The sequence below is a fragment of the Prinia subflava genome, unplaced genomic scaffold (genome assembly GCF_021018805.1).
Source record: "Prinia subflava isolate CZ2003 ecotype Zambia unplaced genomic scaffold, Cam_Psub_1.2 scaffold_72_NEW, whole genome shotgun sequence".
NCBI classification, from domain to species: Eukaryota; Metazoa; Chordata; class Aves; order Passeriformes; family Cisticolidae; genus Prinia; species Prinia subflava.
The window spans coordinates 145,483-163,523 of record NW_026961079.1 but is presented as its reverse complement, the minus strand read 5'-3'; the positions used below and the strand labels follow the sequence as shown (position 1 = coordinate 163,523).

General features: G+C 66.2%; 3 protein-coding genes across 3 annotated transcripts; 2 read left to right on the top strand and 1 right to left on the bottom strand.

The window, feature by feature from the left end:
* Positions 1-41: 41 nt before the first annotated feature.
* On the top strand, positions 42-10,304 carry KHSRP (KH-type splicing regulatory protein). Its single transcript, XM_063389193.1, is given in 25 exon segments — positions 42-857; positions 1,880-1,988; positions 2,115-2,153; positions 2,640-2,679; positions 3,006-3,073; positions 3,167-3,238; positions 3,342-3,399; positions 3,766-3,846; positions 3,848-3,938; positions 4,150-4,248; positions 4,334-4,432; positions 5,013-5,115; positions 5,207-5,307; positions 5,932-5,951; positions 5,953-6,074; positions 6,561-6,721; positions 6,936-7,054; positions 7,130-7,218; positions 7,715-7,909; positions 8,300-8,325; positions 8,327-8,378; positions 8,466-8,500; positions 8,502-8,628; positions 9,087-9,463; positions 10,257-10,304. Coding segments are annotated over 25 exon segments (3,132 nt in total). The 5' UTR covers positions 42-56.
* On the top strand, positions 9,990-16,128 carry GTF2F1 (general transcription factor IIF subunit 1). The gene is given in 16 exon segments (XM_063389214.1): positions 9,990-10,041; positions 10,257-10,315; positions 10,536-10,582; positions 10,901-10,973; positions 11,092-11,285; positions 11,733-11,903; positions 12,295-12,479; positions 12,807-12,957; positions 13,386-13,450; positions 13,552-13,668; positions 13,741-13,814; positions 13,898-14,033; positions 14,306-14,429; positions 14,501-14,701; positions 15,602-15,703; positions 15,705-16,128. Coding segments are annotated over 15 exon segments (1,938 nt in total). The 5' UTR covers positions 9,990-10,041; positions 10,257-10,303; the 3' UTR covers positions 15,991-16,128.
* Positions 16,129-16,223: 95 nt separating this feature from the next.
* On the bottom strand, positions 16,224-17,849 carry ALKBH7 (alkB homolog 7; the record flags this gene model as incomplete). Its single annotated transcript, XM_063389191.1, has 5 exons — positions 16,224-16,323; positions 16,616-16,734; positions 16,826-16,950; positions 17,090-17,260; positions 17,364-17,849. Coding segments are annotated over 5 exons (975 nt in total), but the record flags the coding sequence as incomplete, so codon positions are not given.
* Between the last annotated feature and the right edge of the window lie 192 nt (positions 17,850-18,041).

Below are 18,041 nucleotides of genomic sequence, written 5' to 3'. Positions count from 1 at the left end.
GTTTCCCTCCAAAATCGACGCTGGATGCTCATTGGACGTTGCGCGGCCAGGGACGCATGCTATTGGCTGGGCGAGCTGCCAATCACGCTCCACCCCATACCCTGGTTTTGATTGGCCACCCCGTGTCCCGCCGCCAATTGATTGGCGCTCCTGTCATTTTAAGGGCGCTCCGCCTCTCCCCCTGCCCGCGCTCCATTGGCTTCGCTCTCCGTCAATCAACTTCATTCTCCAATCGCTGCGCGGCGCGGGTGGGAGGAGAGCGGACTGCAAGCTACTGGTCGGGGCCGACGTCACTCACCTCTCGCCCCGCCGTTTCCGTGATTTCCGCTTCCTCGACCAATCGCGGCGTCTCGCGGGGCTGTCCAGGCGCAGCGCGTAGCACGATTGGCTGCACACCCCGCAGTCCCGCCCACGCACGGCAACGAAGCGGCGCCCTTCCATTGGTCGGTCCGGCTGCCACTCACACAACACGCCGCAATCGCGGCGCGCCGGCGCCTTTCCTTTTCCTATTGGCCGCTGCGCGCTGCCCGCAGCCGCTGAATGGCCGAGAGTTCCGTCACTCAGGGCGCTCCGGCGCGGCCATTGGCTATCCGCCGCCGGTGGGGGCGGGCCTCCCCGCCGCGCTCCCAGCGTGCCCCGCGCGGCCCGAGGCGAGCGCGGCCCGTGCCCGTCGCCGCCTCCGCCATGTCCGAGTTCGGCCCCGCGCCGCCCCCGCCCCCCCAGCCCGGGGCCGCCCCCGCCGCCCCCCCCTCGGCCGGGCCCGGGGGGGGGGCCCGGGGGGCGGCGGCGGTGGCGGCGGCGGCGGCGGGACGGGGCGCAAGGACGCGTTCGCCGACGCGGTGCAGCGCGCGCGGCAGGTGAGGGGCGCGGCGGGGCGGCGGGAGGCGGCGGGAGGGGTCGGGGACCCCCCGCGACCCCCCCCGGGGCGCCGCGGCTCCGCCCCCACGTTCCCGGTAAGGCCCCGCCCCCCACGGGGGTCGTGGGAGGGGAGGTCGCCCCTCCCCCGCCCCCGGGACCCCCACACGCGCGTTTCCCCCGCCCCGGTCCCGTCCCTCCCGCACCACAATAAAATCTCCCGCATCCCTCCCCGGTTGTTTTCCGCCGATTCCGGGAGGTCCCGGTGATTACGGTAGTTACGGCGTTTTACCGTAATTCCTCCCGAGCCCCAGAGCCTCCCCCGCTCTCGCGCGCCCTTTGGCGCCACAATTACGGTAATTACCGTAATTAACAGCCCGGCTAACGGCGAGGCGCTTTGGGGGTGCTCAGCTCCCCACCCGCCCCCGGCACCCCCGGTTCTCAGGGAGGGACTTCGGGGGGCTCCCAAAATTTGGGGCTCTGGGGAGCGTCCCCCGCCGGCCGGACGGAATCCGAGGGGCGCGGGGAGGGCTGTGGAGGGTCCTGCGGGGTTCGAGCGCGGTTTTGGCGGGTCTCGGTCCTGGGGGGGCCTTTCTGGGCCGTTTCTCGGTGTTTGAGCGATCCCCTCCGGGAGATTTTGGGGCAGCTCTGGGGGGCTCCTGCTCGTGCCGCGGTAGCGGGGGGGGGCTTTACTTTGGGGTGACCCCACCGGGCGTTTTGGGGGGTTCCCTGCGAGTTCTCAAGGAGTTTCAAATGTCCCCGGAGAGTGTTGGGGGCACCTGCAGGGCTTTGGGACCTCCTGGGTGGTTTTGGGGGTTCTTTGAGTGGTCCTTGGGGGTTTGGGGTGTCTTGGGGTGAGTTTGAAGGGGGTCATTTCGAGACCTCCTGTACAAGTCGGGGGGGCTCTGAGGCTGTTTGGGGGTCCCGTGGGAGGGGATTTTAGGAGTCCCTGCTGGGTTTTGAGGCTCCCTGGGACCTTCAGCCCCCCTCAGTTCTGCGGTGACCCCCTCCCCTGCCCCCCCAGATTGCAGCCAAGATCGGGGGGGACGCGGCCCCACCGGTGCCCAACAACAACGCCCCTCCCCCCGACTTCGGGAGCTTCGGGGGGCAGAAACGGCAGCTGGAGGACGGCGGTAAGGGGGGCACGAGACCCCCAAACCCGGGGAGAGCCCCGCAGGCCGCGGGGGAACCCCCAGAACCTTGGGGGGGGGGCACAATCGAGGGGTCCCTAATGCCACATCATTCCCCCCCCCCTGCAGACCAGCCTGAGAGCAAGAAACTGGCGGCACAGGGGGAAGGTGAGGGGGGTTTGGGGGTCCCCGGGGTGGGCTGGGGGGGCTTGTGGGGGGGAGCTTTGGGCGTCAGGACATTTTGGGGGCCTCCTGTAGCACCAGGTGTTCTCAGGAGGGGGTGCTGTGGAATGTCCCGGGGCAAAGTTTGGGGGTCCCCAAAGGGTGCTTGGGGCCCCAGGGGGGTCTGGGCTGGCCAAGGAGAAACCTGGGTGTCCTGGAGGGGTTTCAGGAGCTCCCGGGGGAGGTTTGAGGTGGATTAAGTAGGTCCAGGGGGAGGTTGGGGGTTCTGGGGGGGTTTAGGGGTGTCCAGGACAAGTTTCAGGGGTGTGGAGATGTTTCTTAGGGAGTCCTTGCGGTGGATTGGGGGATTCTAAAGGGGTTTGGGGGATGGGAGAGGCTGGGGGGTTTGGGGAAGTTGGGGGGTCTTGGGGGAAAGTTGGGGCCCCCCCAAACCGGGGGGACCCCCACAGACAGGTCAGGTTCCCCCCCCAGCGCTGCCGGCACCGATGGGGCCCATCCACCCCCCACCCAGGTATGGGGGTCCAGGGGGCCTGGAGGGTGTTGGGGGTGGGAGGGGTTCTTTGGGGGGTTCCTGAGGGAAGGGTTGGGAAGGAGGGGGGAGGGTTCCTGGGGAGGCCCTTGGGATCTGAGGGGTTTTTAGGGGAGTACTGAAGGGTTTGGAGGGAGGCTCGAGGGGGCGCTCGGGAGGGGGGTTGAAGGTTTTGGTGAGATTTATGGGGTCTCACAGTGGTTTTTAAACGTCCTTGGGGAGTTGTGGGGGGTGCTGGTGGGTCTTGGGGGGATTTGGGGTGGTTGTGGGGTTTTTTGGGTCCCCGTGACCCCCCTGGTGCCTCCCAGGACAACGGTGACGGAGGAGTACCGGGTCCCTGACGGGATGGTCGGGCCTCAGTGAGTCTGGGGGTCTGGTGGGGGGTGCTCCAGTGGTCCCAGGGGGTTGGGGACCTCCTGGAGAACCCCGGGGACATCCCCAAACGCTGCTCCGTGTCCTCCCCCTGCAGTCATCGGCCGTGGGGGTGAGCAGATCAATAAGATCCAGCAGGACTCGGGGTGCAAAGTGCAGATCTCCCCAGGTACAGGTGGCTGAGGCCCCCAAACCCTCCTGGGCCCCCCCAAATTATGGGGGACAACTCCCAAACACGGGGGGACCCCGCTGACCCCCCTGTGCCTCCCTAGACAGTGGCGGATTACCGGAGCGCAGCGTGTCCCTGACCGGGTCCCCGGAGTCTGTGCAGTGAGTGACCCCTAAATACCCTTGGGAACCCCAGAACCCCCTGAGGGATCCCAAAATAACCCTTGGGGACTCCAAAACTACCCCCTGGGATCCCCTTAGGGAGCCTCAGACCCACACAAAGACTCCCAAAATCTCCCCATGACCCCCTGGCTCTCCCCTGCACCCCTTCAGTGACCTCCCAAGTCCCCCCCAAGCCCCCAGGGACCCTCCAAATTCTGCTCAGGTCTCCGCAAACCTTCCCAAATCTCTCCTAAACCCCCAGATGACCCCCTATCCTCCTCCAAATCCCCATGTGACTCCAAACCCTCCCAAACGTCCCCTAAACCCTCCCAAATCCCCCCCAGTGATCCCCCAACCCCTCCCCAGGAAGGCAAAGGCGCTGCTGGACGACATCGTCTCACGGGGCAGGGGGGGTCCCCCGGGACCCTTCCCTGACGCCACCAATGGCCAGAACGGGGACGGTCCAGGAGCTGATGATCCCAGCAGGAAAAGCAGGACTGGTCATCGGGAAGGGTGGGGAGACCATCAAACAGCTCCAGGTGCCCCCAAAAATCCCTTGTGGGGGGCTTGGGGGAGAGTTGGGAGGGTTTTCGAGTCGCTGTCGGGAGTTTGGGGGTCTCTGGTCATGCCTGTGGGATTGGAAGGGGGGAAGAGCGTTCAGCAGCCCCAGGAACCCCAGAAGTGCCCTGGGGGGTCCCTGCGTGGTTTGGGGGGGGGGATCAGCACTGAGGGGGTCTCGGTGCCCCCCAGGAACGGGCGGGGGTGAAGATGATCCTGATCCAAGACGGTTCCCAAAACACCAACGTGGACAAACCCCTGCGGATCATCGGGGAGCCCTACAAGGTGCAGGTGAGAGGCGCCCGAACCCCGCCCGGGAATGAGCCCGAGCTCCCCTGGAATGAGCCCAGAGTGACCCCCAACGCCCCGTTCCCAGCAAGCCTGTGAGATGGTGCTGGACATCCTTCGGGAGCGCGACCAGGGCGGCTTCGGCGACCGCTCGGACTACGGCGCCCGCCTGGGCGGGGGCATCGACGTGAGTGTGCCCCAAATCCCCTTTGTCACCCCAAAACCCCCTTTGCCGCACAGAAATCCCGTTTTTTGTTTCAAAATCTCAGTGTTTTGCCCCAAAAAACCCCGGTTGTCGAACCAAACCAGGCCGTGTTTCAGCCCAGACGCCCCCTTTTCCAACCCAACGTCTGTGTGAATTGTCACAGACGTTCCAGCACAAGCCCCCATTTTTCACTGTATGGAAATCCAGGTTTTCAAATCAAATCCGTCGTTCTTTATTCCTAAACTCACGTTTTTTCAAAGAAATCCTGTTTTCCAATTTTAAAATATTTCAACTTTCAATCAAAAACTGCTCTTTACTTTTGAGTTTAAAAAATTCCTGTTTTTCAATAAAAATCCTTACTATTTAATAAAAAAAATCTCGTTCTTCAACACAAAAAAAACCACCAGTTCCAAGGCAAAATTCTCATTTTCACCCAAAACCCCACATTCTCTTACCCAAACCCCCCATTTTTCACTCAGAAAAACCCCACAAACCCCTCTCTCGCCCAAGCCCTTTTCCCCGAGGAGGGTCAGGACCCTCAGAGCCCCCCGCCCTCCCCCAGGTGCCAGTGCCACGACACTCGGTCGGGGTCGTCATCGGCCGCAGCGGGGAGATGATCAAGAAGATCCAGAACGATGCCGGGGTGCGGATCCAGTTCAAGCAAGGTTTGGGGAGCCCCTTCCCGCCCCAAGAAAGACCCCTCCCCATTGCCCCGGGGGCGTGGGGACCCCCCGTGACCCCCCCCAAACCCCGCAGACGATGGGACGGGACCGGAGAAAATCGCGCACATCATGGGACCCCCCGAGCGCTGCGAGCACGCGGCCAGGATCATCAACGACCTGCTGCAGAGCCTGCGGGTATTTGGGGAGGGGGGGAACCATCCCTGACCTGCTGCAGAGCCTGCGGGTATTTGGGGAGGGGGGAGCCATCCCTGACCTGCTGCAGAGCCTGCGGGTATTTGGGGAGGGGGGAACCATCCCTGACCTGCTGCAGAGCCTGCGGGTATTTGGGGAGGGGGGAACCATCCCTGACCTGCTGCGGAGCCTGCGGGTATTTGGGGAGGGGGGAACCATCCCTGACCTGCTGCAGAGCCTGCGGGTATTTGGGGAGGGGGGAACCATCCCTGACCTGCTGCAGAGCCTGCGGGTATTTGGGGAGGGGGGAACCATCCCTGACCTGCTGCAGAGCCTGCGGGTATTTGGGGAGGGGGGGAACCATCCCTGACCTGCTGCAGAGCCCGTGGGTATTTGGGGAGGGGGGATTCATCAACGATTTCCTGCAGAGCCTGTGGGTATTTGGGGAGGGGGCTGCACCTTGGGGGGTAGCAGGAGCTGTTCTAGGGGAAGGTTGGGAGAGCTTTTTGGGGTGGGGGTGTTACCTTGGGGATGAGTCAGGACCTGTTTCAGAGCAGGGATTTTTTTTTGGGGGGTGTTCCCCCTCTTCTGGGGGTTCTGCCCACCCCTGACTCCCCCTCCCTACAGAGCGGCCCCCCCGGGACCCCCCGGGCCGGGGCTGCCGCCGGGGGGTCGTGGCCGGGGCCGGGGCCAGGGCAGCTGGGGCCCCCCCGGGGGGGAGATGACCTTCTCCATCCCCACCCACAAGTGCGGGCTCGTCATCGGCAGAGGTGAGGGGGCCAAGCCCCGGGACCTGCTAAATCGCCCTCCTGCACCTCCCAATCCATCCCCTAGCTCCCAAACTGCCCCAAATCCCTCCCTAGACCCTTCTAATTCTCCTCTGAACCCCTGTAACTACCCTAGGTCCCCTCAACTTCCTGCAAAGAATCCTGAAACCTCCCCACAACCCACCCATAAGCTCCCCAGATGCCCCCCGAATACATCCAGGCTCCCCACCACCACCTGACCCACCCCCAAAAGCCCTTTCTCCTCCCCTCTGTAGGGGGTGCTCATCGAGGGGGAGGTTGGGGGTCCACACATTGGGGTTCAGGGGCTCCTAGGGGGGTTGGGGGTCCTGGGAGGGTTTTGGGGTTCTCCAGGGAAGGTTTTAGGGGTCCTGGGAGGGTTTTGCTGGTCCCAGGGAGGACTGGGGGCTCCCAGGGGGATTGTGGGGTTTTGGGGTGCCCCCTCTGACCACGGGGGGTTTTGGGGTGCAGGGGGGGAGAACGTCAAGGCCATCAACCAGCAGACGGGGGCGTTCGTGGAGATCTCGCGGCAGCTCCCCCCCAACGGGGACCCCAACTTCAAACTGTTCGTGATCCGTGGCACCCCCCAGCAGATCGACCACGCCAAGCAGCTCATCGAGGAGAAAATTGAGGTGAGAGCACCCTAAAAAAACGTTTCCAGGGCAGCCCCAAAATCCCCAGGAAAGCCCCCAAACCCCCAGAGCTCTCTGGGGTCTCGGTGTCGCCCTCTGGTGGGGGCGCGTGGTGCTGCAGCCTGTCCAAACCCACAGCCCCAAATCTGCTGAGGGACCCCAGAACGCTCCCGGGGTCCCCCAAACCTCCCTGACCCCTCTTTTCTCTGCCCAGGGTCCTCTGTGCCCCGTTGGCCCCGGTCCCGGCCCAGGGGGTCCCCCCGGACCTGCCGGCCCCATGGGCCCCTTCAACCCTGGCCCCTTCAACCAGGGTCCCCCCGGAGCCCCCCCGCAGTGAGTACCGGCCTTTTTAGGGGGGTCCTAGGGGTCCCCCCCAATCCGACCCCGCTGACCCCCCCTTTTCTGCAGCCCGGGGGGGCCTCCCCCCCACCAGTACCCCCCCCAAGGCTGGGGCAACACGTACCCCCAGTGGCAGCCGCCAGCCCCCCACGACCCCAGTGAGTACCGCGACCCCTCGGGACTTGGGGGGCACCCGAGTTTGGAGGGGGCCTCCCAAGGGTTTGGGGAGCCTCCCTGGGGCTGCCAAGTTGGGGTTTGGGGGGCTGAAGTGGGGGTAGGCACCAGCAGAGGTGAGCCCTTGGTTCTGGGGGTGGTCTGAGATTTTGAGGGGTGGTCACAGACTTCGGTGGGCTCATGCTGGGAATTTTGGGCCCCCCAAGTCCCTAAGTGATCTTGGGGCAGTGTCAGACCCCAAGCGCTGCCCACGTGCATTAGGGAGGGTCCCTGAGTTTGGGGCTCCTTCCCTGAACTCAGGGACCCCCGACTCCACCTGGACCCTTTGGGCCCAAGGGTGGCAGTGCCCGACGGTGCCCCCTCGACGTGGGACTGTCCCGTGTTCATTGGGGGCGGGGGGAATCCCAAATCTGGGGCCACCCTCCTCCGGATTTGGGGGGCCCCCCCCGGCTGACACCGTGGATTTGGGGCCCCCCCCAGGCAAGGCGCCCGCCCCGGACCCCAACGCGGCCTGGGCCGCCTACTACTCGCACTACTACCAGCAGCCCCCCGGGCCGGTGCCGCCGCAGCCACCCGCCCGCCGCGCCCCCCCGTGCAGGGGGAGCCCCCCCAGCCCCCCCCCCGCCGGCCAGGCCGACTACACCAAGGCCTGGGAGGAGTACTACAAGAAACTAGGTGGGCACCCCAAATTCGGGGAGCGGGGGTGGAAACTGGGAGGGTGCAGGAGCCTCCAAACCACCCCCGGGGCTCCCCAAAATCCACACTGGGCTCCCCGTGCTTCTGGGGAGGGGGGCAGGGGGAAACTGCGGGAGTTTGGTCCCCCCGAAACCCCCCCGGGACCCACAAGCCTCCCCTTGAGGACCCTCCAGACCCCCCCAGAAGCCAAACCCTTCACAGAGACCCCTGAACCCCACCCTGGGACCCTCCAGACTGCCCCTGGGGACCTCAAAGCTGCTCCTGTAACCCCCCCAAGCTGCCTCTGGGGACCCCAGATCTGCCTCCTGTGACCCTGCTTAGGGGTTAACCCTAACACTGACCCCCCCGTGACCCCCCGTGCCCCCCCAGGCCAGCAGCCGCAGCAGCCGGGGGCCCCCCCCGCAGCAGGATTACACCAAGGCCTGGGAGGAGTACTACAAGAAACAAGGTAAAGCCCCCCAAAACAATCCCACTCTTGGTGGGGGGGCTCTGGGGACGCCCCCCTGCCCCGGCTACCCCCGCCGTGTCCCCACAGCGGCCCAGGTGGCCTCGGGGGGCGGTCCCGGGGCCCCCCCCCGGCCCCCAGCCCGACTACAGCGCGGCCTGGGCCGAGTACTACCGGCAGCAAGCGGCGTACTACGGGCAGACCCCCGGGGGGGCCGGGCCCGCGCCCCCCCCCCGCGCAGCAGGGACAGCAGGTACGGCCCCCACGGGACCCCCAGACCTTCCCCAGAACCCCCAGGCCTCCCCCGGGACCATCTCCCTGCCCAGGGAAGTGTTTGTGGTGACAGAGACGTCCCCCCTGCCCAGGACCCCCAAACCCACCCTCGCCCTTCCTGCTGGGCACTGCAGGACCAACCCCCCCCCCAGCACGACCCCCAAAATTCCACCCCGGGACCCCAAACCCCACCCCGGGACACCCAAAGCACCCCTGGGGCCTCCAGAACTCCCCCCGGGCCCCCAAACACAACCACGAACCCCCAAAACTCCCTGGAAAGCCCCGGGGCCGTGGCAGCCCCCAGCTGCCGGGGGAAGGGAAGGGCAGGGGCCGCACATGCTGACCCCCCCCAGAGGACCCCAGAAATCCCCCCGGGAGCCCCAGAATCCCCGCAGGGGCTCTGGGGCGCCCCGCACCCACCCTGCTTCCCCCCCGCAGGCTCAGTGACCCCAGCGTGCCCCCCCGTCTGTGACCCCCTTTTGTTTTGGGCGAGCGGCTGCGGCCGGACGGGGCGAGCGGCGCCCCCTCGGACCCCCAGAGCCCCTGCAGAGGGGTCTCCCCCCTCCCCCGCCTCCCTCCTCCCCCCGAGCCCCCCCTGGAGCCGCTCGAACATTCCTGGGAGCCGCTGGGGACCCCCCACACAGCCCCGGGGACCCCAAAATCCCCCTGGGACCCCCCAACCCACCCCCAACCCCTCCAATCCCCTTGTGGGGACCCCCAGATGCACCCCTGGGAGCCCAAGACTCACCCAAGGGTCCCAAACCCCCCCTTGGGGACCCCTCAAGACCCCCCCAAGGCCCCCTGCAACCCCCCCAGCTCCCCGGGGGTCCCCAAATCCCCCCCGGGAGTCCCCAAATCCCCCCCGGGGGTCCCCAAATCCCCCCCGGGGGTCCCCAAATCCCCCCCGGGAGTCCCCGGGCCCCCCCGGCCGCCCCCCCCCCGCCGTGTCCGTGTCGTTCCGGAGCATCTGGAAAACTCCGACCACCGAAGGCTCAAAGTTTTTACTTTTTACCGCTTGTTTTTAACTTCACAAATAAACGGATCAAAAACCACTGCGGATTTCCGATGAAACGTGGACGGACCGGGGAAAACGGGGGGGGGAAATAAAACATGTCGGGGGGGAATGAGAGACGGTTTGGGGGTAAAAAAAGTGGTGAAAAATGCGCTGCGGGGACAAACGCTGCAGGGTTTGGGGTGCAAAGTGGGGACTTGAAATGAAACCGGGGAGTTTTGGGGGGGGCGCAGGGCCTGGGCCCGGACCCCGCGGTTGCCATGGTGACGCATCGGTGGGGCTGGACGGGATTTCCGGTCACGTGGATTGTGTACCGCGCGGTGTTCCGGTCACGTGACGCCGGTTTTCCGGTTCCGGCGGGGAGCGGAGCCGGAGCGGGCGGTGGGAGCGGAGGGACCCCGGAGGGGTTTGGGGGGTCCTGGGGATCCCCGTGAGGGGCTTGGGAGGGTCCTGGGGTACCTCGGAGAGGCCTGCGGAGGGCCCGAAGGGTTTGGGGATGCCGGAGATCCCTATGGTGGGGGGGAGGGATCCCCGGTTTGAGGGGTCCCGGCTTTGGGGGTCCCCAGGCCCTGAGCCCCGCTCCTTTTCGCCCCCAGGACCCCCCTGAGCGGATCTGGGGGTGCGCCCCCCTCTCGCTGCCGTGATGGCCGCGCTGGTGAGTGGAGGGGCTCCCAAAAACCCTCCCCGGAACCCCCAAACCTCCCCAGAGACTCTCTGGGGGAACCCCTAACCCCCCCCCCCAAAACCTCCTGGGACCCCCCCCACGACCCCTTGGGCCTCCCGAAATGTCCGTGGAGCCCCCAGACCCTTCCGGGGACTCCTCTAAACTCCCCCAGTTTGCCCGGGGACCCCCCAAACCCGCCCTTGTCCCGCAGGGCAGCAGCTCCCAGGTGGTCACCGAGTACGTGGTCAGGGTGCCCAAGTGAGTGGGGGGCTTCGGGGGCTTCGGGGGGGCTCGAGAAGGGTTTGGGGATGCCCGGGGGAATATAAGGGGCTCGGGGAGATTTAGGGGGTTTTGGTGTCAGATTTGGGGGGTTCTGGGAGGGTCGCGGGGGTGCTTTGAGCGTCTCAGGGAGGGGGGTTGGGGGTGTCACATTTGGGGGGTTTGAGGTGGTTTGGGGCTCTCAGGGGGGGTTGGGGGGTGCTCTCAGAAGGTCTGAAGGGGCCAGGGTGGCTCAGGGCTTGTTCTGGGGCTCCCTGGGGCTGTCGGGGGGTCTGAGGGGTCTTTTTGCCCCCCCAGGAACACCCCAAAACGCTACAACATCATGGCCTTCAACAGCGCCGACAGGGTGACCCTGAGCACCTGGGCACAGGTGAGGGGGGCCCCCGATCCACCCCCACTCCTCCAGGATTCGGGTTGGGAACGGGGAGGTTTGGGGGCAGCACCGGGATCGCCCTGGGGCTCTGGGCTGAGCGCCGGCCCCGCCGCAGGCGCGCATGGAGCGGGACATGAGCAACAAGAGGATCTACGCCGAGGAGGAGCTGCCCGAGTCCGGCGCCGGCAGCGAGTTCCACCGCAAGCTGCGCGAGGAGGCGCGCAGGAAGAAGTACGGGATCGTCCTGCGGGAATTCCGCGCCGAGGACCAGCCCTGGCTGCTGCGGGTCAACGGCAAAACCGGCAGGAAGTGAGCGGGCAGGGCACGGCGGGCACGGTGGGCACGGCGGGCAGGGCACGGCGGGGGCGGGCTCGGGGTTTGCAGGGCACGAAAGGAACCACCTCCACCTCTGGGATCATCCAAAAGGGTAGAGAGAGGTTTGCTCAAAATGCAATTTCTTTAGGTGCTGTTTACAGACACCAGCGTGGTTGGTGGGCGAGGTTGACACCTCTTGAACCGCGGCGATTGAGGCAGGGGCCATCAGGAAGTTCCTCCTCTAAAAGGAGTGAATGACACAGATGTAGTTAACGAAACATCTCTTGTGGTTCGCAGCAAATCACCTGGGAAAGAAATTTCACAAACCGAAACGTCTCAGGCCTGAAATCAGGGCTACGGGAAGGGGAATGAAGTGGGGAAAGGAGCAGGGGTTTGGGGGAATTCTGGCGGATTTTGGGACGCTGATCCCCCCTCTGGCAGGTTCCGGGGCGTGAAGAAGGGCGGGGTGACAGAAAACGCCTCCTACTACGTGTTCACCCAGTGCCCCGACGGCGCCTTCGAGGCCTTCCCGGTGAGGAACTGGTACAACTTCACCCCGCTGGCCCGGCACCGCACCCTGACCGCCGAGGAGGCCGAGGAGGAGTGGGAGAGGTGACCCCAAACCCTGGCAGGGACCCCAAAAACTGAGGAGGAGACCCGAAATCCCCTCCGAGACACTCAAAATCCCCTCCAAGGTCCCCCAAATTCTCTCCCTGTCGTCCCCCCCCCAGGTCCCCTTCTAGAGACCCCCCACAGGCCCCTCAGAGCCCCCACAAATCCCCTCCAAGGCTGCTCAAATGCCCCCCAGATGTTCTCCCAGAGCCCCAAATTGCTTTGAAATCTCCCCTAGTCCCCTCTCTGGCCCCCTAAATCCACTCTCAGGCCCCCTGAAATCCCCCCCAAATATCCCCCCACACACCTGAATTCCTGTCCAGCCCCCCCAGCCCCTGTGAGTCCCCCCAAACCCCTCCCAGCCCCGCTGAGCCCCCCTAACTCCCTCCAGGAGGAACAAGGTGCTGAACCACTTCAGCATCATGCAGCAGCGGCGCCTGCGGGACCAGGACGAGGAGGAGGAGGAGAAGGACAAGGGGAGGAAGGCCCCGGGCAAGGGAGGGGGGCTCCGGATCCACGACCTGGAGGAGGATCTGGAGCTCAGCTCCGAAGAGAGCGAGGGCAGCGAGGCTGAGGGTAAGAGGGGAAATCCCCAAATCCCAGATTCCTCCTCAAAGTGCCCCTAAACCCTCCTCACATCTCTCCAAAATCCACCCAAATCCACCCAAAATACCTCTGTTCCAAAACCAGTGAGGCCAGGGGTCAGGAGGGAAGCCCCAAAATCTACCTAAAACCCCACCCAGATCCTCCCTAAGGCTCACGAATCCTCTAACCTCCCCAAAGCCTCCCAAATCTTCCCCCAAATCCACCCAAACCTCCCCAGATCCTCCCAGGAGCACCCCTTGAATGCCCCAAAGCCACAGAACCCTCCCCAAATCCCCCTAAAGCCCCCCAAATTCCCAGGGGAGAAGGCAGCAAGGCCAAAGGCTGCTGGAGGGCATCCCAAGAGGAAGAAGAGGAAGGGCAGGAAGGGCTCTGAGGACGAAGCCCTTGAGGACAGTGACGATGGTGACTTTGAGGGCCAGGAGGTGGATTACATGTCTGACGGCTCCAGGTGGGACTGGGGGCGTTTGGGGCATCCCGGGGGGAGTTCAGGCGGGTTCAGGGGAATTTTGGGAGTTCTGTGGAGGTTTGAGGGTACCTGAAGGAGGTTCCTGGGTGAGTTTGGGAGTTCCTGGGAGGATTTTTGGGCTTGTGGCTCCCTCAGGGGGACCAGAGACAGAGGTCCTGAGAAGCCTGGGGGGATTTTAGGGTCTTGTTGGGTTACTGAGAGGATGTGATGAGACTGGAGGGGGCTGGGGAACTTGGGAGGGTCCCTGGGGGGAGTGGGCACCCTCTGTGATGCCCCCAAGCACACTGCCCACCAAAAGTGTCCCCCCTCAAACCTCCCCAGGGTTGCTGAAACCCTCCCTAGGACCCCAGACCCCCACCCAACCCCCCCCAAGCCCCTCCTGACCTCCCCAATCCCCTCTTGCCCTGCAGCAGCTCCGGCGAGGAAGAGACCGGCAAAGCCAAAGCGCCCAAGGAGGAGGAGGAAGGCCCGAAAGGTGGGGTTGAGGGAGGGGTTGGGACCCTGCTCTTAGTCCCTGAGGGGATCCTGGGGGGATTTTTGGGGTCCAGGACCCTCAGGATCCCCCCCCCAACAAAGGCATCGACGAGGCGAGCGAGAGCAGTGAGGAGAGCGAGGAGGAGAAGGCAGAGGAGAAGGAAGAAGAAGAGGAGGGAAAAGCGACCCCCACCCCCCAGGAGAAGAAGAAAAAGAGGGGTAAGACCTCCCCCCAGCAGGAATTGGGGGAGAACCCCCAGAACCCGGGTTTATGACATCATCAACCCCCAGAAAGCAGCGATGAGTCGCAGACGTCAGAGGAGAGTGACATCGACAGCGAGACGTCCTCGGCGCTGTTCATGGCGGTGAGGGGGGCCCGGGGGGGTCCTGGGGGGCTCACGGGGGAATTGGACACCCCTTGACCCTTCCCTGTTTGTCTCCCCCTCAGAAGAAGAAGACCCCCCCCAAGCGTGAGCGCAGGGCCTCGGGCAGCAGCTCCAGAGGGGGCTCCCGGCCCGGGACCCCCACGGACTCGGGGGGCACCGGGGGGACCCTTCGGGCCGCGGCTGCCAGGCTGGAGCAAGGTGGAGACGTGGGGGGGTTCAGAGGGGCCTCAGGGGAGCTGGGGGGAGGCTGGAGTCTGGGGGGAATGTTGGAGCTCTGGGCAAAGCTGGGGGTCTGGGGAAGGGTCTGGGAGGGCTGGCAGACACTGAAGGGGGTCCAGCAGTGTCAGGGGGGATCTGGGGGGGGGTGGGTATTGAGGGGTCCTGGGATGAATTTTTGAGGGGCTGGGGAACACTTGGGGAGGGCTCCTGGAGGCCCCTCCAAGCCCTCCTGACCTCCTTGTCTCCCCCAGGCCGCCGGGCACCCCCGGGGGGCTCAGAGCCCCCTCCCCAGAAGCGGCTGAAGGCGGATCCGGGCCCCCCCTCAGGCAAATCCACGCCCCAGCCCCACTCCGGGAAGTCGACCCCGAGCAGCGGGTGAGTCTGGGGGCTCCGGAGGGGCTGCAGCCCCGCTGCCCCCCCGGCCCCGCTGACCCCCGGCCCCGCAGGGAGGTGCAGCTGACGGAGGAGGCCGTGCGCCGGTACCTGTCCCGCAAGCCCATGACCACCAAGGACCTGCTCAAGAAGTTCCAGACCAAGCGCACGGGGCTGAGCAGCGACGCCACCGTCAACGCCCTGGCCCAGCTGCTGAAGCGCCTGGACCCCGAGCGCAAGCTCATCGCGGACAAGATGCACTTCTTCCTCAAGGAGTAGGGACCCCCCCAAATCCACAGAGACCCACCCAAAACCCACAGGGATCCCCCCAATATCCCCACCCCACCCACCACTCCAGACCCCTCCCTTTACCCTCATCCTGCCCTCTCCTCCTGCCTCACACCTATCCCAAATTCCTGTGAGCAAACTCATTGCTCCCCTGCCCCCTCCCCAGGAATTTGGGGGGCCCTGGAATTCCCTGGGGTGGGGCAGGGAAGAGACTCTATCCCCCACCCTCCGTGTCTTTTTTTGGGTCAGATTTGGGATGTTTTGCTATTTTTAGGCTTTTTTTCCTCTCCTTTGTGCCAGGCCGACATCCCCCACGGTGCTGGAATGTTCCACCCCTCCAGGGGGGCTTTGCCCCCCCCCCCCCCTTGGCCCCTTTTCCTTTAAGGGAAGGGACAAATTTTCTCCCCCCCCTCCCCCAGGGGGTTTCACCCCAGAACAGCCCTGGGGGGTTGGGCAGTCATTTGGGGGGACCCAGTTATTTGGGGAGGGGGCTCCTAGGGGAGTGGATTGAGACCCCAACACCCCCCCAGCTGTTTTTCTGGTGGGGGTCTCCCTCGCACCCCCGAACTCTGGGGGTCCCAGGGGTCTCAATCCCCCCTTGTTGATATGGGGAGGGGTCTCCACTATCCAAAAGCCTCCCCCAAGGGAGGTCCAGGGGGAATTTTAAGGGGGTTCCAGGGTGGGGTCCCGGGGGTCTCACATCACCCAATTCAACTTTCCCTCCCTAGTTAAAGATCCCCTCCCCCAAATTTCCCCTGGGAGGGGGGGTCAGTGTCCCCCCAGACCCCCCTGGGGAGGTCAGGGTTAACCCCCTCCCCCTTCCCCAAGCCCCTCCCCCTCCACACCCCATAAATCCCTTTGGGGCGCTCTGTTTTGGGGGGGCTCAGGATGGCAAGGCCGGGACGAGGTTGCTCCTTCCTCCTCCTCCTCCTCCTCCTCCTCCTCCTCGTCGTGCTCGGACCCTGCGGCGCCCCCCCCGCGCCCCCCCCCCGCCGCCCCCCCGTGCGGGCTCCGCAGCGTCTCGGTGGGGGTGGGGGCGCTGGGGCTGGGGTACCCCTCCCCCGAGACCGTGGTGTTCCGCTACTGCGGGGGGGGCTGCCCCGCGCCCCCCACCCTGCACGGGCTGGCGCTGGGGGCCGTGCTGGGCCCCGGGGGGCCGGGCGGGGGTCCCTGCTGCCGCCCCACCCGCTACGAGGACGTGGCGTTCCTGGACTCGGGGCTGCGATGGCAGCGCCTGCCGCAGCTCTCGGCGGGGGCCTGCGCCTGCCTGGGGTGAGACCCGCCCCCAATTAACCCCCCGAGCCCCCCAGAGGTGACTCCTCTTCAGAAATACCCCCCAAACCCCTCCCTGAACCCCCCAAAACTCCTCCCCATCTGTCAGGGGGGAGTTTTGGGGGTCCCTCCAACCACCCCCAAAAACACCCCCTGGCTCTTAGTCCAGGGGGGTTTGGGGGTTCCCCAAAGGCTTCTCCTGCAGGCTCCCCCAGAAAACTCCCCAAGAGCCGAGTGTGGGGGATCGCTGTTTATTGGGGGGCTCATTTTGCGGGGGGAGGGTCCTGGGGATCCTCAATAAACGCTGGGAGGTCGCTGAGAGGGTCCGGAGGCGTCTCTGGGGCGAGGGGAAACAGAGACGGTCAGGGGGGATTTGTACGGGGCTTTGGTGGGAGGTTCGGTGGTCCCTGGGGATGTTTAGGAGGTCTGAGGGGGATTTTAAGGGGGTTTTGGGAGGGTCCCTGGGGGATTTGGGGTCTTTGGGGGAATTTGGGGGCTCAGGACCTGCTGAGGGGGCTTTTACAGTGCCATGCCCTCCTCAGGAGGGGCTGGGGTGAAGGGTCCCAGGGGGATTTGGGGAGTCCCAGGGGGATTTGGGGAGTCCCAGGGGGATTTGGGAGGGGTCTCACCGGGGGGGTCGTTGCGGAAGATCAGGGCCACCCGGCGCCCCCGTGGCACCCGAAGACCCCCAAAAAACGATTCCTCGTCCGGGAGGATTTCATGTGTGAACTCGTACCTGGCAGCACCTCTGGAGGGGATCGGGCGGTCAGGGCGTCCTCAACACCTCCCGGGATCCCCAAAACCCCTACGGGGGTTCCCCAGGGCTCCCCCAAACCCACCGGAGCACATAGAGGGACCCCGGCTCCAGCAGCAGCTCCAGCCAGTCCCGGGGGTCCCGGAGGCTCCGGAGCCGCAGGACGCTGGGGGAGAGCAGCGACAGCCCCGCGATGGTGCAGCCGCAGAACTGGGGGGGACACGAGGGACGGACACACCTGAGACCCCTCAAGCCCACCGGGGACCTCCCAACCCCTCCTCCGCTCGCCCTACCCAGGCACCGCCGAAATCCCCCCCCAAATCCCGCCGGGGTCCCGCAGCGCCCCCACCTTGACGCTGTCCACGTGCGGCCCCACGCGGCCCCCGGGCAGCAGGTCCAGGACGTGGGCGCTGGGCCGGGGCGGGCGGCGCGGGGGGAACGCGGGGCTCACCCGGAGCAGCAGCGCCCGCCCCGCGCCCCCCCGCAGGCCCCGCTCCGTCTCCCGGTATCCGGTGATGGCCTGGGGGGGATAACGGGGAGTTACCGCTGACCTTTGACCTCAGAACGGCCCGGGCCGGGCCCAGTGACCTCTTCGACCCCCCCGTGACCCCCGGACCCCTCACCCGGTCCCAGTGGTCGCTCTGGTACCGCCCCCGGCCCAGCCCCGGCTCCACCTCCCGCAGCAGCTCCGCCGCCTCCGCCTCGCTCACGAAGCCGCCCCGGACCAGCGCGAGCCCGCGGAGCCGCCGGGCCAGCTCGGGGCTGCTGGCGCGGAGCAGCGCCGGGTCCGCCTCGGCCTCGGGGCCCAACCCTGCCCCGGGACTCCCCGAGGCGGCCCCGGGAACCCCCGAGACCGCCCGGGAGCCCCCGAGGGCCGCAGGGACCCCCCGCCCGCCACAGGCCGCGCGCGCGGTGCATGGCGGGAATGCGGCGGGCGCCGCCTGGCGGCCGGGAGGACCCGGCGCTGAGCCCGTGTGGAGGGCGCCGCCTGGCGGCCGGGAGGACTCAGCGCTGAGCCCGTGTGGAGGGCGCCGCCTGGCGGCCGGGAGGACCCGGCGCTGAGCCCGTGTGGAGGCGCCGCCTGGCGGCCGGGAGGACTCGGAGGGCGTTCACGATTTTGTCACTGCCCCCCCCCCTAAAGCCCCCCGCCCTCAAAAGCCTTCCTGGGCCCCCAGGTCTGTCACTATCTCCCCAAGCCACTCACAGACCTCCCTCTTCACTGCCCTGGCCCCTCCTTGCACCCCCTCAGTCACCTCTCCCACCCCCCAGCACAGCTCTGACTCCCCCCAAAATCCCTCCAG